This window comes from Octopus bimaculoides, chromosome 20, assembly GCF_046866305.1.
Source record: "Octopus bimaculoides isolate indiv1 chromosome 20, ASM4686630v1, whole genome shotgun sequence".
Lineage (NCBI taxonomy): Eukaryota > Metazoa > Mollusca > Cephalopoda > Octopoda > Octopodidae > Octopus > Octopus bimaculoides.
In genome coordinates, this window is record NC_142947.1 from 48,522,790 (window position 1) to 48,545,289 (window position 22,500).

General features: G+C 35.7%; 1 protein-coding gene and 1 long non-coding RNA gene across 13 annotated transcripts in view; one reads left to right on the forward strand and one right to left on the reverse strand.

The window, feature by feature from the left end:
* The window catches only part of LOC106882264 (phospholipid transfer protein C2CD2L), a 90,263-nt gene extending 86,531 nt beyond the window's left edge, over positions 1-3,732 (reverse strand). For all 12 annotated transcript variants that reach the window (XM_089338645.1, XM_089338644.1, XM_089338647.1 and 9 more), the window contains exon 1: positions 3,141-3,732. In XM_089338645.1, the coding sequence (XP_089194771.1) occupies positions 3,141-3,566 (426 nt within the window). In that variant the 5' untranslated portion in view covers positions 3,567-3,732. The remainder of the gene's footprint in view (positions 1-3,140) is intronic.
* Positions 3,733-5,717: 1,985 nt separating this feature from the next.
* LOC149131734 (uncharacterized) lies at positions 5,718-13,011 on the forward strand. The gene is made up of 2 exons (XR_016237701.1): positions 5,718-6,121; positions 12,770-13,011. It is a non-coding gene; the product is annotated as an uncharacterized LOC149131734 (long non-coding RNA).
* The last annotated feature ends 9,489 nt before the right edge of the window (positions 13,012-22,500 follow it).

Below are 22,500 nucleotides of genomic sequence, written 5' to 3' on the forward strand. Positions count from 1 at the left end.
TTCACTGACTGTCCTGCCTCAGATGCTTGTGGTAGAGCTCTCAATTGATGGTCTGGTCCTGGGGGACACATTTAGGAAGAGGGCATGCTGATGAATGAATCATCACCATCATCATTTAATGTCTGCTTTCCATGCTGGCCTGGGCTGGACGGTTTGACAGGAACTGTCCAGACCCCAATTGTCAGTTGTGGCACAGTTTCTATGGCTGGGTGCTCTTTGTAACACCAACCAGTTCACAAGGTGTGTTGGATGCTTTTTACATGCCACTGTCACAGATGCATTTACTACACAGCACCAGCACAAGTACATTTTATGTGGCTTTGGTACCTGTAAAGTACTACAAGCCTTTAAGTAAGGATGACAGTAATTTTACATAGCTTTACATGTCTTCTCAAGTACAGCAAATCACTACAGCTCCCACTCCCTTGTCATTTCCTCAGTGAGGCTCAGCATCTTCCCAATGTCCAAAATCAACTTTCCAATATTTGGCATAGCTCTATCAAACCATGTCCCATTTTTTTTTTTAATTCTAGAACTGAAACAAGCTGCTTGCATTTTGTGAAAGAATTATGTATAATTCTTGTACACTCTACACTGAATTGCCTTTATCTAATCTTTTAGTTACTTGGTGTGTGCATATGTGTGTATGTGTGTGTGGGTGTGTGTGTGTGTGTTTGTGAGCTCAAACATTCATTTAAAGCATCTTTCCTTAAGTTTTTATCCAAGATTCAATGATAAACAATATCATTTACACACACACACATCCTCTCTGGTGATAAACTACTTTATCAGCAATACATTCAATGATAAATCACATCCTTAGTTTCTCCCTTTTCAGCAAAACACCAACTTGCCAAAATATCATAAACTAAGGTTTTATCCTTAAATAGAAATTCTTCAAAGGAACCAACATTTCTACAGAGGTGATGATGTCACCTCTTTAGAAAGTTTCATCTCATCCTTTCTCTCATTTTCTTTGTAATTTACCACATACTTTGTATACTTTTGATATATATATATATATATATATATATATATATCAAAAGCATCATTTCATTTACAAGGTGGACAATAGCCACTATATAGCTACTTCTGCTTAAATCTTCCTTAATTTGCTTCTATCATAACTAGTTTCCATTATCAACCTGTGTGTATCTATTAACACCAACACTGATAGTCTGTATCTTATTTTTTATCAGAGATTTTCTTCAAAATAGAACAGAAGGAATGAAATTTAAAAAAAATTGAGAATTCAATTAATTTATTTTGAAAATAAAGCAAAGAAAAATTTTCAGTAAATTTTATGAAATAAAAAAATAGTTAAATATTATCATTGCTTAGTTCACAGATAAAGTTTTAAGAAGAATAAAACTAGTTGCAGTTTATTCTTAGATCAGTCCTGACCACACGCACTGACCATTAAAAGTATCCACCCATGGCAATCTTGTCTTTTTATAGATATATCTTACTAAAGGTACATTATCTATTCTGTCTTAATTTGGTAAGGTAATAGGGTGTGATTTGAGGGAGATTTTGTTGCTATTTCTTACAAGTCAAGAAACTGTGTAGAATAGGCATGGGCAACCTTTTTCGAGAAGTGGGTCGTGTGAGACATGGCACATCATCAGATGGGTCACATTGCTAAACATAACAAAGGTTATTTTTTCCTTCGGTGTGCCATTGACTACATATGTCCTACAGGTCATAAGTTGTCCATAATAGGTGTATAGGTTTCTTTCTTAATTTGACATAAAACCAGTAAAAGCGCATGCAATGGGTGGGTAGAGGAAATTAAACCCCACCTCAATACTTATTGGTTATAGATTAAAATTGATCATTATAATCACTTGGAAGTAAAATCAGCAACCAAAGAAGATTCAGTTCACAGCCTGCCAGTGTGAACTTTTCATAAGTTTTCTGACCATTGTCACATCACAAGATTTGGTTTTGAGTTGAAATCCTCTCACCTGAAATAACTTCTACATATTTTAAAACTTATTACAATCAAATTGCACTTACAGGAAGCTCTCTCTCTCTCTCACACACACACACACGCGTGTGCGAATGTATTTGAATGTGCCCTTTTCTCCAAAACAAAGAAATAAATAAAGGAAGCATTTGATGGGGGTGGATATTGAAGAAACATTTCCACCTTTATATGTGCCATGCCCTTTCTTTGCCTTTCTTCCACATCCACCCATCCACACATAGCATACCTACCTACATACCTACATACATTACATGCATCAATTTTATTCGGGTTTAACCTTGGAGTTTATACATACATACATACATATATACATACATAATACACACACATATGCATGCATGTATACATACACACAAAAACGCATGCATATATACATACATGCGCACATACATAAATACGCACACACCCACACAGTGTTTGTGTAAAACATTCATGAGAATGAGAAACTCTGCTGACCCTGCAACACAATGCACACTTTTACTAGTAAAGTTTCTTTTTTGTTTTTTTAAGATACAGGAAGATAGAGAAAATCGTTGCAGGACAAGGAAGGGAAAAAATTAGTTTTTATTTAGAAATAAAATCGACGTCTATGGGCGTGACCCATCCGTTGACGTTTGTAGAGAAAAAACTGGGAAATAAACAAGTAAAACTTTGCCCCGATTTAAGAGAAAAGAAGGGAATGCGTTGTCATGTTGATGCCTTGACTGATGTTTATAAGCGGATTGCATGAATTGGTTGAAAGCGGAAAGAAGGAAGAACCACACAAGTGAAACCGGTTCAGCGACTGAGAAAGTGTAAAGAGAAGGAAATATATAAACAATAATAGTTTGTAAAGGTTGAAGTCAACAGATGTAGTGTGAACTGGTGGCGTTGATTATTTCTTGGTAATTGAGATTATTAAAAGAAAGAGAGAAAAATGATTTTTCAGTGAAGAAGGAGAATCTGTCCGCAAACTGGCGACAAAACAACAATATCGATCGGTAAAGGGCAGATCGATAGCCAAGAGCTTAATCGGGATTTTTTAAAATTTTATATCAATCCTGGAAGGATTACAAAAAGGGAAATTGTTTTCAAAGAAAATTTAAACTCTTCAAACAAAAGCAATAAAAATAATGAAACAAAAGTAAAAAGGGTTTTGTTTTGTACTCACCCCTAATTTCCTCGCTTGTTCGTTGAGTGACAAAATCCAAGTGTCCACAATAATTGGGCAGGAATCCACTCGATTGTAAAACCAATCTAATAAAGCATTCAGCCAGAAGCATTTCTCGGTCAGTCCCGACGGAGAAGCTGTGTTGAAGTTCGTCCGGGAGTCGGGGACCTGACCTGAGGAGCGGAGGAAAGCGCTCGCCTCGGCCCACGGGTCGTTGGCAGGGATTTTTAAAGGGCCGTGGAAATGGAAGAATGCATTGACCAGCAGAATTATTGCGACAGCCCATCCTAACCAAGCCAGTAGTAAAATATCGAGTAAATAATTCTGCCAAGTCAGATTGGCGTACATGGAACCTGCTACCTCCGCCATTTTGCCGTATGTCTCGCCCAAACGGTAAACTATCAAACGGATTGTTAGATCTGCCATCAGTTAACCAATAGTCGGGCATTTCAGGTAAGCTGATACTCTTTTCGCTAAAGATAATTCCGCCCTTCTTAACACCCATACACAGAGCTTTGCCACCAGATTTACATGTTCACCATTCCAACAATACATCCCCCATTGCCACCACTGTCTGCCTGCTGCTTTCTTCGCCGAGCTACCATCACCCCTCCCTCTAGAACTCTTTACCTTTCCAGCTATATCTCTCCCTCTATATCTCTCACTCTTTCACCCACTCTCGCTTGTCTTTCTATCTTTCACTTACCACTCTCTCTCTCTCTCTTGCACATAGACTCACACACTCTCTCTCTCTTGCACATAGACTCACACACTCTCTCTCTTTTTCTCTACCACACAAACTATTACTCTATCTATTTTCACCCGCAGTTGTCAATGAACGCTAACTGTGGCTGTGAAAAACCTGCCATCACCGCCAACACTTTTACTACAAAACAGCAAAGCGTGTCACGTCATATGTCACATCGCTCTCTCTCTCTCTCTCTCTATATATATATAGATACATATGTATGTATGTATGTATGTTTGAGTGTGTGTGTGTGTGTGTGTGTGTGTGTGTGTGTGTGCGCGCGCGCGCGAACGTAGTTTAAGGTTCAGTCCAACTGCACAGCATTTTGGGCAAGAGTCTTCTACCTCAGCTCCAGACTGACCAATGTCTTCTAACTGAATTTAATAGACGGAAACTGCGAAGAAGCCGGTTGTATATCTATCTATCTATCTATCTATCTATCTATCTATCTATCTATTTGTATGTATGTATGTTTATATATACATAAACACGCATATATATATATATATATATATATATATATATATATATATATATATATACACACACACACGAAATATATTCATATATTACTAATCATACTTATATAATTTAGAGCTAATGAATATTGCTGGCTTATGTTGATTTTTTTCTTTAAAAACCACTGCTTTGATATTAAAAGGAAAGTAACATCATATTTTATTGATATATTTTGGAGGTATCTAGCGACATTTTGTTTTGTGACTTTCTACGAAAGTAACTTGTTTCTACTGCTTAACCATTTCTCCATTTCTGTCATGTTGCAGACGACAGTTTGTCAGTGACGTCACAGTGTAGATAGATAGAAAGGGCGACAGGGGGAGGAAAGGAAGAAGATAAGACAAAAGAAAGAGAGGGTGAGTGGGAAAAGAGAATGAGAGGAGAGAGAAAAAGAAAGAAAGAGGAGGAAGAGGGAGAGAAGAAGAAACAAGGGAGAAAGAGAGAAGACAAAGAACGAAGTTGGATGAAGTGAATGGGTGAGAGAGTATGAGAAAGGACACCACACAAAATAGAAGATAAAAGGTTGATAGATAGAGAGAGAGAAGGTAGAGAAACGGGGAGATGGAGAGAGTGAGGTAGATATAGGGGGAGTGCGAAAAGGAAAAGCTACAGGCGGGAAAAAGCGAAGCAATGAGTGAGAGAGACTAGAAAAAAAAGAGAGAGAGAAAGAAAGAAAGAAAGAAAATGACATTATGTGAACGTATATGTGTGCGTGTACGTGTCTCTATGAGTGATGTGTGTGTGTGTGTGTGATCGGTGTGCGTGTATGTTTGTGTGCTCGTTTGTCAACAAGAAACATGTTCAGCTAATTGAGTCCAAGGTTGATGTACTAAATGACGTCTATAAAAACTGTTAATTAATTACTGAATGACATAAACACTGTTATTAAATTCAAAATATATCATTAGCGGGGTAAGGGTTTCAGAAATATGAAACGACGACATTGACCTTAAATATCCAACCTTCACCTTGATAGAGAGGGAAGGAAGAGGTGTTTAAGTGGGTGGGGGCAGAGATTTCCCTTCCCGCTCTTAGTAGTAGTAACTATTATTGTTCTTGAGATGGTGTGGGGACGACTTGTCTTTCTGTTAAAAGATAATGAATAAATTTCTGAACACACACACACACACATTGTGTATTAGAATATAACTACATAAATATCGATACCCGACGCGAGTACACACTCTCCCAGTATGAGGGTAGGCTGAATAGTTCATAGGCTGACTGTGGAGTGATGCTTGAGCTGTGAAATCTTGCATGCATTAATTTCAACCCTTTTTATCGATAACTGCATTGTCGTTTCTTTCCAGGTAAACTGACATCTACCTGTTCATCGAAGACTTTAAAAAATAACTAGTAGCGAATTCTCTTGAAAATGAACAAAATTTGGCATCGTGGTATTATCAAGTACCTGCAGTAAAAGAGTTTTGACCCCAACTACATTTACGCTGATATGCTTGCTGCAATAGAAGAGACTTCAGCTTTATCATCAAGGCAAAAGTAAACAGTTGAGCTTATGAGGAGAGTAGAAAGTCTTAATGATGGCCCAATGTCTGGACATCGTGCAACTGCCACCACCGAGGAAAACATTGATCGTGTTCACTACATAGTGATGCAAGACAAGCGATTGAGTATAAATCAATGCTTTTAGCATATCCCGTGAAACAGTTGAGAATATTCTGCACCATGAACTTAGCATAAAGGATTTGACTCGGCGAGTAATTATTTAACTGCATGTGATTTATAAACAAAAAATATACTTCTTTCATTCGGTTTGTGATAATGTGGATGAGATGGGCTCAACTTTTGACGACACATAAACTTAAATAGGATAACTGTATATATATATATATATATATATATATATATATATATATATATATATATATATATATATACGTGCGCACACACGAGTAAGCACATAAATGCAAAACAAGGTGGAAAAGCCAGTACTCGAATACCGAAGGTAGAGTAATATGCTTTTTTATTAAAGCTGCAAAAGCATCGCAAAAAACTTTCATCAACAGCCAGTGATTATCTCACACTGAGGACGGGTAACCTCCCAGAAACCATGGTCTGCGATGAGCTCTCTTGCAAACACTATACGGACACAGACTGTGTGGCGATAGGCAGCTGGAAAAGAGGTTTTGCTGGGGCTTAAACAACAGTAACATCATCTTTATCGGACCGCCACATTCTGTTGGCGAATAAACCTTACTATTGGGTACTGTTACTGTACGTGTCTCTTGCTAAGAGATTTAAAACGAGTTTATATATATATATATATATATATATATATATATATATATATATATATATATATATATATATATATATATATATATATATATATACATACACACACACACACACATTTCTCAACCTCCAATTACAACTGTAATTTTAATGTTTGTTTCGCTATGCTTGCACAATGACCGGGTTTCATTAAAAAGTGCGCGTGGCCATGTGTCGCAGGTCTCCTCTGTCAATGCCTAGAGGAATATAGTTTTAGTGAGGAGTCGAACATGAATCCAGTTTTCTTGTTTGTGTTGTGTTAAGCTGCGTGTAAGTTGGTGTGACAAATAACATTCAGTCAAAGTTTAATTAACAAGTTTTTATAAAACTGTGCTTTTACAAAAAGTGCAGGTGAAATAGTAAAAGGTGTATCAAACGTGGTTGTTTCATAGCTAGTGAAAATTAGTTGGTCGGTAGTTGGCTGGAGAATAAGCCAGTTGGCATTAATGGTTAAGGTTCATCTTATGTAATTCGTGCTGGAACAGAAGAGAGTAGGGAATGCACCAGCTACATAATGAAGTAGCTGGAATGGCTAAGAGCAAAGGGAGCCAACCACTCCAAGAGCCAGGAGTCGAGAGGTCAGTGCAGTGAAAGTCGCGCCGAATAAGAGAGACTAAATGTCCGTCTAGAGTTTATATATCTTTCCAGCGGAAATGCTATGTCGCAAAGACTGCTGAGAGTACAGTACCATCAAAGCGCCAACTACCGACAACAGAATGAGAGGACGTAACTCTGCTCTGTTCCTTTTATTATTATTTAGTCATAATAATGATTGCTACATGGTAAACAGATTCTCTATGACTAGTAAACAGGTGGTAGACCTTCTCTCTCACTTGCATTTTCCTCATACAACAGTTTTTCGAAATGCACTTCTCTCCAACGACGTCTCAACTTTCTCTAGCTTTGCAATCTGAAACAGCACTTTGTATTTAATCATCCTTACGTTGTAGAACACGCAGGAACTTTTCAATTTCGACTTTTCCAGATATAGATCCAATGTGTTGCCCTTCTTCTAGCAGCTTTATATTACTCTTAATTGCTTCTTATATTCTAGTCTTTTCAAACCTTATTTTGAGCTTTGACGGCTGTCCCCAGAACTATTTCATCACTAAATTACCCACTTTCTTACTACCTTTTACCAGACACAGATCCGGTTAGCAGCTCTCAGCAACTTGTCACCTAGTTGTCCTCTATACTGTAAGTCTCCATTTCGTCCTTTCTTTTGTCGTCAACGTTTATGAGAATATCTCTGAATCTGCGATCGACTGAGGATTCTTTAAATTTCCATATCCTCATTTTCCAGATATACTTTTGTCTTGGAGTCCGTTATCTCTTAATCCGAAGTCAATCGTCACTGTTTTATGTTGGTTAGTACATTCTTAACTAGGAAAACACTCGGGTTCACAACCAGCTTGCTTATTCCGTTTCTTGGTGAAGATAAAATCTGCCTGATCAGTATCGTCATCTGACTGGTAGGCCATCATCTGGTTAGCTTTCCTCTTCATCATTCTACACCCCTATCATCTCTGTACTCCAAACAGAGATGACATCATGGTATTGTGTAATAACTACCTCAAACGTTCAAGCTGTGATAATGAAGCCGCCATCATTTATCATTGTTTAGAGAGTCGATAAGAGGGGCCCCTCAAATAGATCCTTCAGTTTATTAGTCAGCCCTTGATGGATGTGGAGATAACTGTCGATGTTGTTTTGGTCTATGACTAATCTGAGATTAATTATTCTCTGCATGCACGCACGCGCGCACACACATGATACATACATACATGCGTGCATGCATACATGCACACATATATACATAGACATACATACAAACATACACATGTATACATACATATATACATGCGCATACATGCCTACCCACATATGTACATACATAACATAACCACATACATACACACACATGTATTGTACATACACACTACGTACGTATAGCCATACGCACTGCCGATGAGACACACTACCGACAGGAAATGTATCTCTCGCTGGTCGACTGTGGACCGGGTCGGATGGCCATATGGAGAGAAATGAAGACTGGCACTGCAGATGAGGTTGCACGCATCTTGAACGAGATATTCCTGGAGCGGGGCCCTGTGGACGAATTACTGATGGACATTGCATTTCGTCCGGAGATGCTTGATAAGTGGCCTGTATGTTTCTTCAGAGTGGCATACAGGCCGAGTGAAAATGGGATCTTGGAGAGACACGATCACATGATCAAGACCGTGGCGGAGAGGGGACACACCTCACCACTGGAAGCGGTATTCTGGTACAACATGTCACTCCGATCAGGACAGGTCGCAAAGTCCGTGCCACACAGAGCGATTTTCAGGTATGAATGGTAGAACCCAAGTACGACATCAGAATACCCTGCAGAAGAGAAAGAGGGCCTGCGTTCGTGCAGGTGGGAGATGAAGTCTGGATCAAACCCCCGAAAGCACGCTGCACGTTTCAATGGAAGAGAGGAACAATGATGGCAGTTAATTCCCAAAATAATATTTCTGTGGATGGAATGCCACGTCACGTCTTGGATGTTCGCAGAATTGTCGCTTTGTCGGACGACGAAGGTGGAATAGAGCAAGCGAGCGGCGCTCCATCCCTGCGGAGATCACAGCCAGTGAGACATCTGCCTGGGTGGATGACAGATTTCAACATGGAGTGAAGTGAGGAGGTGGTCTTCGAGATCAGGGTTGGGGGTGGAAATGAGGTGAGCCAGAAAGAAAGGGCCGTGGGGGGGCTTCGCCGGAAGAGGAAGAGGGAGCGAGGAAGTAAAGGAAATAGCACCAGCTTTGTACTCTTCAGCCTCGGGGCAGTCGTGGTGAACGGATGCGCGTGGACGCGTGGGTGAGACAGGGCTTTAGCAGTAGCTACTAGCGATTGGTGAGACGGGTGGGGCACGTCTTGGATCTAATACAGCTGGACAGCCGACACTGGGAATCGTATTTTGTCCCTCACACTCCACTCTTCCATGAAAACTTCTACCAAGTGCAGACATAACAGGTCGGATATTCTTTGTTGGTAGAGACAAGCTAAAGTTTGTACCGTCTTAGAGGTCAGTTGCTCTGCTGGAGTGAATATCTTTTGGAAAATCAAAAAGAAAGAGAACAACTAGGGACTAGTGTTTGGAAACCTTCAGTTTATCAATTAACATTTATATCAACAATAATTGGTGTCCTTGGTTTTGTGAGTAAATCATTAAGTAACAATCTGGATAAGCCAGGGTTTTCAGAGAAAGAAACCAAGCAGCTAACAACACGCTAATCAAGGAACAATGTGTGAGTGAAACAGTTTAAGAATCTTTTCTACTCTAGGCACAAGGCCCGAAATTTTGGGGGAGGGGGCCAGTCGATTAGATCGAATCCAGTACGTAACTGGTACTTAATTTTCGACCCCGAAAGGATGAAAGGTAAAGTCAACCTCGGCAAAATTTTAACTCAGAACGTAAAGACAGACGAAGTACTATTGCTAAGCATTTCGCCCGGCGTGCTAACGTTTCTTATTTCTTTATTGCCCACAAGGGGTTAAACATAGAGGGGACAAACAAGGACAGACAAAGGGATTAAGTCGAATCCAGTGCGTAACTAGTACTTATTTAATCGCCCCCGAAAGGATGAAAGGCAAAGTCGACCTCGGCGGAATTTGAACTCAGAACGTAGCGGCAGACGAAATACCACGAAGCATTTTGCCCGGCTTGCTGACGTTTCTGCCAGCTCCTCGTCGCCTTTGAAACAGCATAAGAATGCAAAACTTTTCTCGAGTTCAAAATGTGAATTTGTTTTTGCTATTAACGTTCAAACGATGGAGTTTCGTACTTTTGTTAGAGGGCCGCTCCTTCCTCAAACGAAGATTTCAAATAATTTAAAATAGAAGAGAACGTCCATCCATCCACCCGTCCGTCCGTCCGTACGCGCGTGCGCGCGCACACACACACACACACACACACACACACACACACACAGAGGAAAGAAAACTCCGAATGACCCGTCCTTGATTTCTTTGTATCGTCTGTCTGGATGTTTTGTTGTCCCTTTTTTGTATCGCTTAACTGCCTGGATGTTTTGCGTTCTTGTCCCATTTTTGTATTTTTTATACATACATTCATACATGCATGCATACATACATACATACATACATACATACATACATACATACCATATACACTGCTCTATTATGGCCAGAATTTATGTTTGGAAACCAAGAATACAACAGAATAAAACACGTATACCAGGAGCGGTCCTAGGAATTTTTCGAAGGGAGCACATAAGGCCAGAAGGGAATACAATTCCAGGAGAAAAGGACGTAATGTCATTATTTGGAAGGGCGCATTTCTTTTCTTGAGTGGAGCACGTGCCCCTCCGGCCCCCTCTTCGGTCTGTCCCTGTATACACATGCGTAAGTATATATGCATGTGTATTCTCGTGTGAGCACCTATGTATGTATGTGTATTGAGTATATGCATGAGGGCATATGTATATATATATATATATCTATATATATGCCCATATCGGATCTAATCCATGCTAGCACAGAAGGCGGACGTTAAACGATGAAGATGATGATGATATGTACATACATATATGTGTGTGTGTGTGTGTGTATTTGTGTATGGATATTGTACGAGTGTATGTGCGTGTGTGTGTGTGAAGGTGAAGTGTGAATCATCATAGAAGATAAACAAATATTTCAGACTAACCAAGTGAATGTTTTGTGTTAGGTTTAAAAAGGTAAACTGGTTTATATAAGTAACACACACACACACACACACACACACACACACAGACGCGTACATCAGCCAAATAGACGCACCCCCATATACACTAACAGACACGCGCGAGCACCCAAATATATTTATAGTTGTGGAGCTTGACTACAGCTTAATGACTCCTCTAACAACCTAAGTACGAGAGAGTTGGTTATGTAGTCACACCCTACTCTTCGTGTAAAGTGGGTGGGGCTCACCTCACTGTTGGATTATAAACCAGCTTCGCTTCCACAAAAATATACAACGCTAACCTTGAATCGCCTGAAAGTTTGTTACTCTCTGTGATAGCACACACACACACACGTGCGTGAGTGCATACATGTAAATACATTTATGTATATATATATATATATATATATATATATATATATATATATATATATATATATATATATATATATATATATGTATGCGTGTGTGTGTGTGTGTGTGTGTGTGTGTGTGTGTGTGTGTGTGTGTGTGTGTGTGTGTGTGTGTGTGTGTGTGTGCGTGTAAAAAAATATTTTTGCAAGAGGCAGTATTAAAACTGAGAGGTAATATTTATTCGCAATTACACGTTGATGTTCTGTTGGAATAAACTTGACTTCGATACATACATCGTTACATGTCTTTCCCCTTTTTATGATCCATCTCTTCTGACTTAAAGTATCTGAAGTCAGCTGTATTTTTGGTAGCATTACACTTCCTTCAAAATATAGGACTGCTGAACACAATTTTGACGATACCAAATTATAAATGTTAAGCATAATTAACTTTTTGTTTGTAAGTTGGCACTGAAAGCATTTATATGTATTTTATTACTTAAACCAGGAGCTAGAGCCGCAAACGCCTATTCTTTGAAATCAGTTGTATATTTAGCAGTGCAGATCATATGTTAAAATTAGTTAACCACCTTACAGCGACTCAATCTAAATAAAGACTCTCTTCAAAATGAGCTCCTGCTTTGCAGGTCATCCATAAGTAAACTCTTTTAAAATTATTATCTTATTTTGAGGCCAGTTTTATATTAAATGGAAAAAAAAAGTGGGAGTGAGAAGGGTTTTCAAGGACAATTATGAAAAGTCAAAAATTATACTTATTTTCTGAGGTTTCAATTTCTTTGTAAGACAAATTGATCAAACTGTCTTTCTTTTTTTTTCTGTTTATTCATACCAATTATTTTAATCTAATTATTTTTATTACGGAAATTTATTCATTAAATTTATTTCATTTATTTTTGTTTTTTTAAATTTTTTTATTATTTCATTCTAGTTATTTTTATTTACTTATTCTTATTTTTATTTGTAGAATCTGGTTTTATGGTTTGTACAACAGTTAATATTAATTATTAATATATAGTGCCCCAAGATGAATAACAAAAGATAAAAACTTTATGTTTGTCCATTTCAAGACTTCTGGAGAACTGAGCATGGATTTGTACAACAAAATGATTGTTGTTTATAACTTGTTTATAATTTTGTTCTGTTGTTTATAATTTGAAAATTTTTTTTATTAATTTTTTAAATAAAATTATATTTGTTTCCATGCAATTTGAATGATTACAGGATTAATAAAATAGATTTCTGTTATAGCGAGTTTCAAAAGCATAAACTCTACTAATAAAAGTAGGAATATGCTTTTGGAAGCTGGGTTTGGCATTCCATTATCAAAAGGTTGCTGACGCCGGCCTTATATCTGTCATGGTGTCTGATGTGGCTTTTTAAACCAGGCAATGTTTTGAAAAGACTCTCGCATAGATTGCATGTCTGCTTTGGACCAGCAAACTTGCTATCTCTGGTCAAACTGTACACCCCATGCCAGCATCGAAAATGGACATTACAGGATGATGATGATGATGACGACATGTGTGTGTGTGTGTGTGTGTGTGTGTGTGCCTCTGTCTGTCTGAATGAGTGTACATATGTGTGTGCATGTGTGTGTAAATGTTTGCATGAGTGTATATGCATATAAGTTGCCTTATATGGCAATGTCTAAGGCAGCAAGGTGAGTCCTGGAAGTGAATTCAGGGGAAGAAAGTATTTCAAGAAATCCAGTTTATGAAACTGGATTTATTAAAAACTGTTGGAGAAGAAGAGAGTGAAGAGAAATAAGGGAAGTTTGCAGAGGAGGAGGAGGAGGAGGAACATCTGGTGAATGGGGAAGGTGGGCGAATGTAATGGAGGTAGATGATGGGTAGGGAATGTGAGGGTGGTGTGGTTTGAAGAAGGAGAATGACGTTAATGATTGTTCTGGGTTGGGGTGGGGGAGCAGCAATAGAAGGGTTCTCTACAGGGAAAAAAGGGAATAACAACAGAATCCAGTTGACATTAAATATTTATGAATATGAGTATGGCTGTGTGTGTGTATGTGAGTGTGTGTGTGTGTGTGTGTGTGAGTGTGCGTGCATGAATATATATATCTGCATATACAGTATATGTATATATATTCATGCAACCACACACACACACACACACACACATTCTGATTGACTCCTCTTTGTGTCAACATGGACCTCCTTGCGACAGTGAAACTTTCTATCTAATCAAGATATCTTTGGCCTGAAGAGTAGCTGGAGGTATACACCTCACTCAGATTTTATCCTTTCTGAGGTTTCACTCACAACGAAACATATGCATCCCAGATTTCCCATATTCCATTCCATAACTCTAGTATTCTTTTTCACATACTCGGCAACCCTGGTTGCCTACTGAGGAATATAAAGAGAACTTTTGTCAGTTCATCATTCTTCGATAAAAGAAAAAAATTCTGCAACTTTCCATCTCAATAAACCACTATTTTTCATGAAAGTTGTTAGCTTGAAGCTAACTTTCTTCCTACACCTTGATCCCTGGATCTTACATATATATATATAATCTCTTACTTATTTCAGTTATTAGACGGTGGCTATGCTGGTGCACCACCTTGAAGAATTGTAGTTGACTGAATTGACCCCAGTATTTTTTTTAAAGCCTGGTACTTGTTCTATTGATCTTTTTTGCCAAGCTGCTAAGTTACAGGGATGTTAACACATCAACACTGGTTGTCAAGAAGCAGTGAGGAACAAACACAGTCACACATGCACACACATCCACATATATAAAATTGAATTTCTGTTTGTTTGTTTGTAAAGACAGCATATCTGTAGGAGTTTTCTCACCCTGGTTCAGATTCAAAGCTGGATCTTTCAATATGGCCTATTCATATGTCAAAACCATGACAAATGGGTGTTCCACTTGACTGGTGACCCTTTCAGTGCCATTGCAAGTTCATTCGCATAATGAGTGGCCTGAATTCAGTAAATCTATTGTTCTATATGATAGAGTCTGTTTGTCCATCAAAATGAAAGTAAAGACAACAAAAACTGTAGGTGTGGTTTCACCCTGGTCCAGATTCGAAACTGAATCTTTAAATTCTTCTTGTGCATATGGTTTATTCACACATCAAAAGGAACCATGAGAAATGGGTGTTCCACTTGACCTGTGGCTTTTTCACTGTCATCACACAATCACCTGGATTCGGTAAAGCTATTGACCACCCCTACTTCCTTAATTAAAACCTTCCATTAACATTTCCCATTTTCCAAATACTAATTTAATTAACAACAAAATTATTTTCTTAAATTCTTCATTATTACTAAAATTAATTGAAGCAAAAGCTGTACATTTCCACAGCAAAAACTGGTAACAACAGAACTATTGCAAATATAGAAATGACCACATGTTTTGACAATGTCTTTTAAAATTCTACTTTAGTTTATTGGTTATAATTTATGTGGCATAAGTGGTCTGCATTTAGTTTTGCTTATTTGCTTTGAAAGTATGTTGCTATTGTAACTGTTGTTGTGATTCGAGTCAATGAGCAGTCTGTCATAATAATAGATTTGAAAGTTTTTAAGTTCATATTTAAAAAGGAGACAAAAGCTAAAACATACGGCAAATATTGCATCTCTTGCCCCTTGCTGCTCCCCTTATTCCCACCATCTATACTGAATTCCACTCCACCCACCAGGGGCCAGGATCATCCCTTTGAGGAGGACCATTGAACTGAAAGATATGAGACCAGCATCAGTTCCATGTCTCTCTCATATGTTTCTGCATAAGCTCAGCCCTTGTACACGAACAGTAATGCTATGAGATGTTGTGAAATGCATGCTTCTCCTCTATTGTTCAGGGATGAAAAGAATGTAATTGTGAATTAAATAGATATAATTAGTAGAAAACTAAACACATGTTGTTATTTAACTCTGAGGCAAATCTGATTGAATAGATTTGACAGATCTATGATTAACGATATTCCTGCAACCATGACCATCTCCAGATATCCCAGTCAGTCAGTTATTTAGAGAGCCAAGGGAGACAACTCTGTTAAAAACTTGTTTTTCATGTCTACAAGTACATATTATGTATTAAAGAGAGTTGTGCATTGTCTTTTGATTTACATGGCGTTCGATCTTCATTTGAACAGTAGTGTCAAAAGATTAATGGATTAAGTTAATAGTAATGTAGGAATATTCATTTACATAAACAAATTGCTTAAATCTGATAAGAGGTCAGAAAACTATTTTTCTCGTCTCTCCCTTGTGCATCAGTGACAGACAAAAGTATTTGTAAAGACATCGTCATTGTCGCTATCAGTTTCGTGTTTCCCCTCACGTTTTTAATGGAGTTAAGATCTTCAACACAGAATTTTCTGATTTTGCTGTTAAAGACCAAAACAGTTTTTAACAAAGTCATACTTATCACTGTTTGGTGTTAGTTCCATTTCTCTGGGCAACAAACATTGTCTGTTATGGGATTTTCGGTATTTTGGTCACCTGAAAAAATTTGTCTTGAATTCTTTTGTAATTACTTTAAGAATTGAAATCACAGTAGAAGAGAAAATACCAGAATCGCAGGAGTCACTCAGCTGATCATTAAATCACCATTTCAGCCACATTTTCACTTTACTTATTTCAAATAAATAAAACCAATTCAACGACATTCATAACATAACTCAATGGATTTATTAAAAGAAAAAGAAACGATACAAAAATTTGGTAAATTATAGTGAAAGTGTGTGTGTGTGTGTGTGTGTGTGTGTGTGAGAGAGAGAGTGTGTGCGTCCCTGCCAGCAAAATGTATGCGCACCTTTGTTTGGTGCCTTAACCAAAGAGCAGGTGTTACATACCTGCTGGTGACTGAATATCAACAGAAATGGATGGAGGGGAACAGTTTGTGAGCAGTTTACTACAACAACACAGTAAAACAACCAGACAACAACAAAAACAACATCAACAACAACAACAACAACAACAACAGTTAACAAGCTGTCACCCCTGTACATATAGAATTATCTCTCTTCTCATAGAAAATAACATTATGCATACATTTATTTGTTTTTTACTCTCCAGGGAGATCCAATAATTGTGTGGATGTACATAAGTCTATATATGTGATAAGAATTTGTTCAGGTGCATATATATATATATATATGTGTGTGTGTGTGTATGTGAGTGTATATGTGTATGTGTGTGTGTATGTGAGTGTATATATATGTGTGTGTATATGTGAGTGTATATATATATATTCTTTATATGAAGTCATATTTGTGGTTATATATGTATGAGTGTCTGCATGAGCATGTATGTAGGTGCTTGTATGTGTATATATGTGTATATATATTTACATAAATCAGCAAGATAAAACCAACATACGCATTTTTCAACAAAAACAGAAAAAAAAAATTAATACACAATATAAATTTATGTTTTAAATATTTATATATAAACATTAGGAAAAAAAAAACAAAAAAGGAAAACAAAAACAAAAGTAAAAATAGGAAAACAAACAAAAATATATTAATTAAATGTGAATAAAATTTTTGTTGTTTGAACACCAGGATGACGTTAAAATGTTGAAAAGACGTAAATAGAGAAGAAATATTAAAAAAAAACACAAACAAAATTGGCCATTGTGGCCAAGTAACAGAATGTTGTTGGAATATCACAATAACCAGGTCACCAGTTGATATACAATAATATTACATAGCAATGATGAGTAATAAAGATATATAGTATGGATATAGAATGGCTAGATGTAAAGGCATTCACACACACACTCATACATATGTACATGATTTGGCAATACCTATATACATATATATACACACACCATTACATACATGTGTAACTAAATGTTTATATACATGTGTGTGTGTGTATATATATCTATGTTTTCATACATGAATGTATAACTGAAAGACACACACACATATGCTTGTTCATGTTTAGATTGACTATATATATATATATATATATTTATATAGGGCATCCAGCTGTAGAAACTCTGCCAAATCAGATTGGAGCCTGGTGTAGCCATCTGGTTTCACCAGTCCTCAGTCAAATCGTCCGACCCATGCTAGCATGGAAAGCGGACGTTAAATGACGACGACGATGACGACAACACACACACATATTTGAGAATAATTCAGAAGTTTTATATACATGCACTTATTTTTTTCTGGCACTCCGTCGGTTACAATGATAAGGGTTCCAGTTGATCCAATCAACAGAACAGCCTCCTTGTGGAATTAATGAATGAGTGGCTGAGCACCCCTCAGACAAGTATAACCCTTAACGTAGTTCTTAGGGAGATTCAGCATGACATAGAATATGACAAGGCTGGCCCTTTTGAAATACAAGTACTACACATTTTCACCAGCTGAGTGAATGTGTGTGTATGTGTGTGTGTGTGTATGAATATGCACATATATATATATATATATATATATATATATATGATACATGCACACATACACACACACACAATCTGAGTCACTCTCTGTACATATATGTATGTATATATGTATGCATGAATAAGCTTTAAAGGGAAACAACTCGTATATGCCTTGAAGTGTAACCCTTATAATACTGCAGTTCCAGAATGCAACACAGGAAGTGTCATTGTCTTCAGATATTCCATTATTGGCCAAGTTTTTAAGACTGGTGCTCGTTCAATTAATTAGTTTCAATTGAAAACCAGAGTTACCATGTATGTATATATATATACACACACACACAAACACATGTGTATATATGCACATATGCATGTATATATTCATATATGTATGTAGGCGCAGATGTATGCACATATATTTAAACATTATACACACACACACAAGCACATCTGTTGTCATATGCCACATGTTCACAGACACACATCCCTCGTTACTCATTACAACTCATACATGTCATTAAATAGAGTAATTTATGAAAATTGAATAACACCAAAATTAATTACAAATTGATATAAAAAAAAAACAAATAGTAAACAAAAGAGAGAGAAAGAGTTGTGATATTAAAAAATACAGGACAAAGTTGTTCTCCTCTTCACTGTAAAAGTCACACTGCATCTGTTCAATTTTTCACCGTAAAATATAACCACAAAGAAATCAATAACATGTTTTTTTTCATTACATTAAAAAATTTTTTTTGTGTTAACTTTTTAAGTTTTGTCCATAAATTTTAGCATGCATCTTTGCCACATTTGTTTTTCATAACAAGTGATTTGGAAAATTGAAAAAAAAAAAAAGGATTAAAATGCATCTCTTATTCTATAGTGATTTGTAATTTCTTTTTTAAAATAATGTCTTTGTTATAAAACAATATTGTCCCTCCTCCACTCTTTGCCCCACCCACTTTAATAATTTGCATTTTTCTCAAAGACCATTGATACCTGCACTGTGAATGTGTCATTTGAAATTCCAAATGATGACTGTGTGTATATATACTTGAATGTGTGTGCATATATGAATATATATATGTAGGTGTATATATATATCTCATTATATATATATCTCATTATCTAAATATATGTGTATATATATATATATATATACACACACACGTATGTATGTCTGTGTGGGGGTGGGGTGAGTGAAAGAAAAGGAAAATAAAAGACAAAAATATTTCATGGGTTTTCTTTGTTTTAAATTCCAAAATTAAAAAAGAAAAATCAGTAAAAACCATTTCTTTTGTTTTTCATAATAATGATTTGTCATGAGCACCATACAGAAGGGTCCACTTCAGGTAGTGTAAAGTAAGACTGAGTTGGAGCCCACTGTATGAACAACTCCCCTAATGTATAGCTGGTACGTAGCACATCAGACTTTGAACCTTCATCATGAAAACGGTTGGTAGAGACTTTGTAATGGGATGACACGGCAAAACATTTAGTGCGAGTCTCTATTTCTGACATCTCCTCACACCTTCTTAATAATAATAATCTTTGCTACTCTAGGCACAAGGCCTGAAATTTTAGGGGAGGCTGGCTTGTCGATTAAATTGACCCCCAATGCTCAACTGGTACTTGTTTTGATTGACCTTGAAAGGATGAAAGGCAAAGTTGACCTTGGCAGAATTTGAACTCAGAACACGAAGACAAATGATATGCTGCAAGGCATTTTGTCTGGCATGCTAACGATTCTTTCAGTTCACTGCAATAATAATAGTAATAATAATAATAATAATAATAATAGTAATAATAATAATAATAATAATAATAATAATAGTAATAATAATAATAATAATAATAATAATAATAATAATAATAATAGTAATAATAATCATAATAATAATAATAATGATAATAATAATAATAATAATCATAATCATAATAATAATAATAATAATAATAATAATAATAATATTTTCGACTGGGATGATTCCTTACATACATAGGGCATTATTACCGTTGTTGTTTTCAAACTCCCCTTTCTTTCCCTTATGGTCCCCTGCCAAGGTTTAGAAAAAATATATAAACACATACATATTATGTCTGTCTGTGTATGTATAATGGGTGTATGAGTGCCTGTATGTATGTATGCATAAAATGGGTCAAACAAGTTAAGCAATACAAAAAAAAAAAAAAAATTAAATAAAAAAATTATGTCAAAACTCCTAAATAGTAAATTGTTACCAAGTTGTCCTTGGAACCCTGCCTCCTGTTTCTTTACATTTTAACCCTGCCCAGTTTTTAATTGTGCTTCATTGAAACTGTTCATGTATTTATTATTATTTATTTGATGGTGATGTCTTATATGTGTCACATGCATGCATGCATGTATATATATATATATATATATATATATATATATATATATTACTTTTTAAAACAGTTTGATTTGGCACTGAGCGACTTCAAGCTTTGTAGGCTTCCTACAGAACCCTACCTCATCAAGCTCAGTTAACCGAATGTGTGTGTGTGTGTATTATGTACATAATATATATAAATGTGCATACATGCATACACATCTATATGTATATGTATGCCTATATACATATGTATATATATATGTAAATATATACATGTATATATATGTATCCATATACATGTATACATATGTATATATTATAAATATATCTATACATAATACATATATATATATATATATATATATATATTTATACATAATACATATATATATATATATATATATATATATATATATATATATTATATATCTATATATATATACACATATATACATATATATACATATATATTTATACACACACAAACACACACACACACACACACACACATATATATATATATATATATATATATATATATATATATATATATATATATACATATATACATATATATATATATATATATATATATATATATATATATATACATACATATATATATACACATACATACACACAATATGAATATACACATCTATATATATAGCTATACACTCACACACACATATATATATGCATGTGTGTATGCATGTATGTATAAATGTAAATGCATACCAGATTTACAATCAATTTTAAGTGCTTAATAAACATTTTAAAAAAAACAACCTGTTAATCTCACATATATGAGAGGTTGTCACAACACTGTGTGTCGCAAAAAAAAAACCCCCAAAAAACCCCAAAATTTATCTTCCATCTTTAAAATAAGTTGTAAGCATCCCTTCAGAAATACATTGGTTGACCTCTTTTACTTATTTAATTATTTAGAATTGTTTTCCTCTTTCTTTGTGAATTATAATTAATAGAAAAAGTATATAAAAGAAGAAAAAAAAAAACTGTTCAAAATAGTTAGAAATATACATATATGAATAAATATTATTGCAGACATGTGTTTCAGAATAATACATTTTTATAGTTTTGTGTAATGGAAGGGGTATGTAACAAGAAAAACATGTATGTTAGTATTTTTCATCATATTTTATATAATTTGTTTCTTTTTTTTTTTTTGCACATCTTATGATTCTCAAAATTAAATTATGATAGATGGTAGCCCTTATGGTTAAGCAAATTCAGCCAGACCTGACACATGAATGAAAGTATGTGTGATTGTGTGTGTGTGTGTATATATAAATATATATATATTTATTTATTCATATATATATATATATATATATATATATATATATATATATATCAATGTAGATATGCATGTATGTTTAATATTGTGTTGGTGTAACTGTCGCCATTCCTGCCTTTATATACTCTTCTTGGAGACAAACATTTTTTTTTTCTCCCCAATATTTTTCCATTCCTTTTCCTGACCATTTTAAAACCATTTCAAAGATAACATTAAATGTAGCCACGAATGTTTTTTTTTTTTTACTTGGAATATTTCCTCACCATCTTTCTTTTCTGTGTCTATACACACACACAGACACTTGGATTGCTCTGCTTTTGGAGAAGAATGTTCCTGGCCCCATTGTTTTGCAATGATATTCAGAATAGTTGAAAAAAGAATTCTAGAAATCACACACACACACACACAAATTGTTACTTATATGTGCAGGGATACTTTTATAATTATTTAAAAAGGAAAGGATGAGGCAGCTGCCATCATACTGACCACCAAATCCAGTCTCCCAAATCTGATAAATATTGAGAAACATTACAAACGAAATAGAATAAAAATATAGTTTCACTGTCGAGGCAGATAAATATATCAATCATTCTGGATGGAGTGGAGGGGGAGGGGGAGAGAAGGTCGTTCAGTCAAATCCTCCTCCTCCTC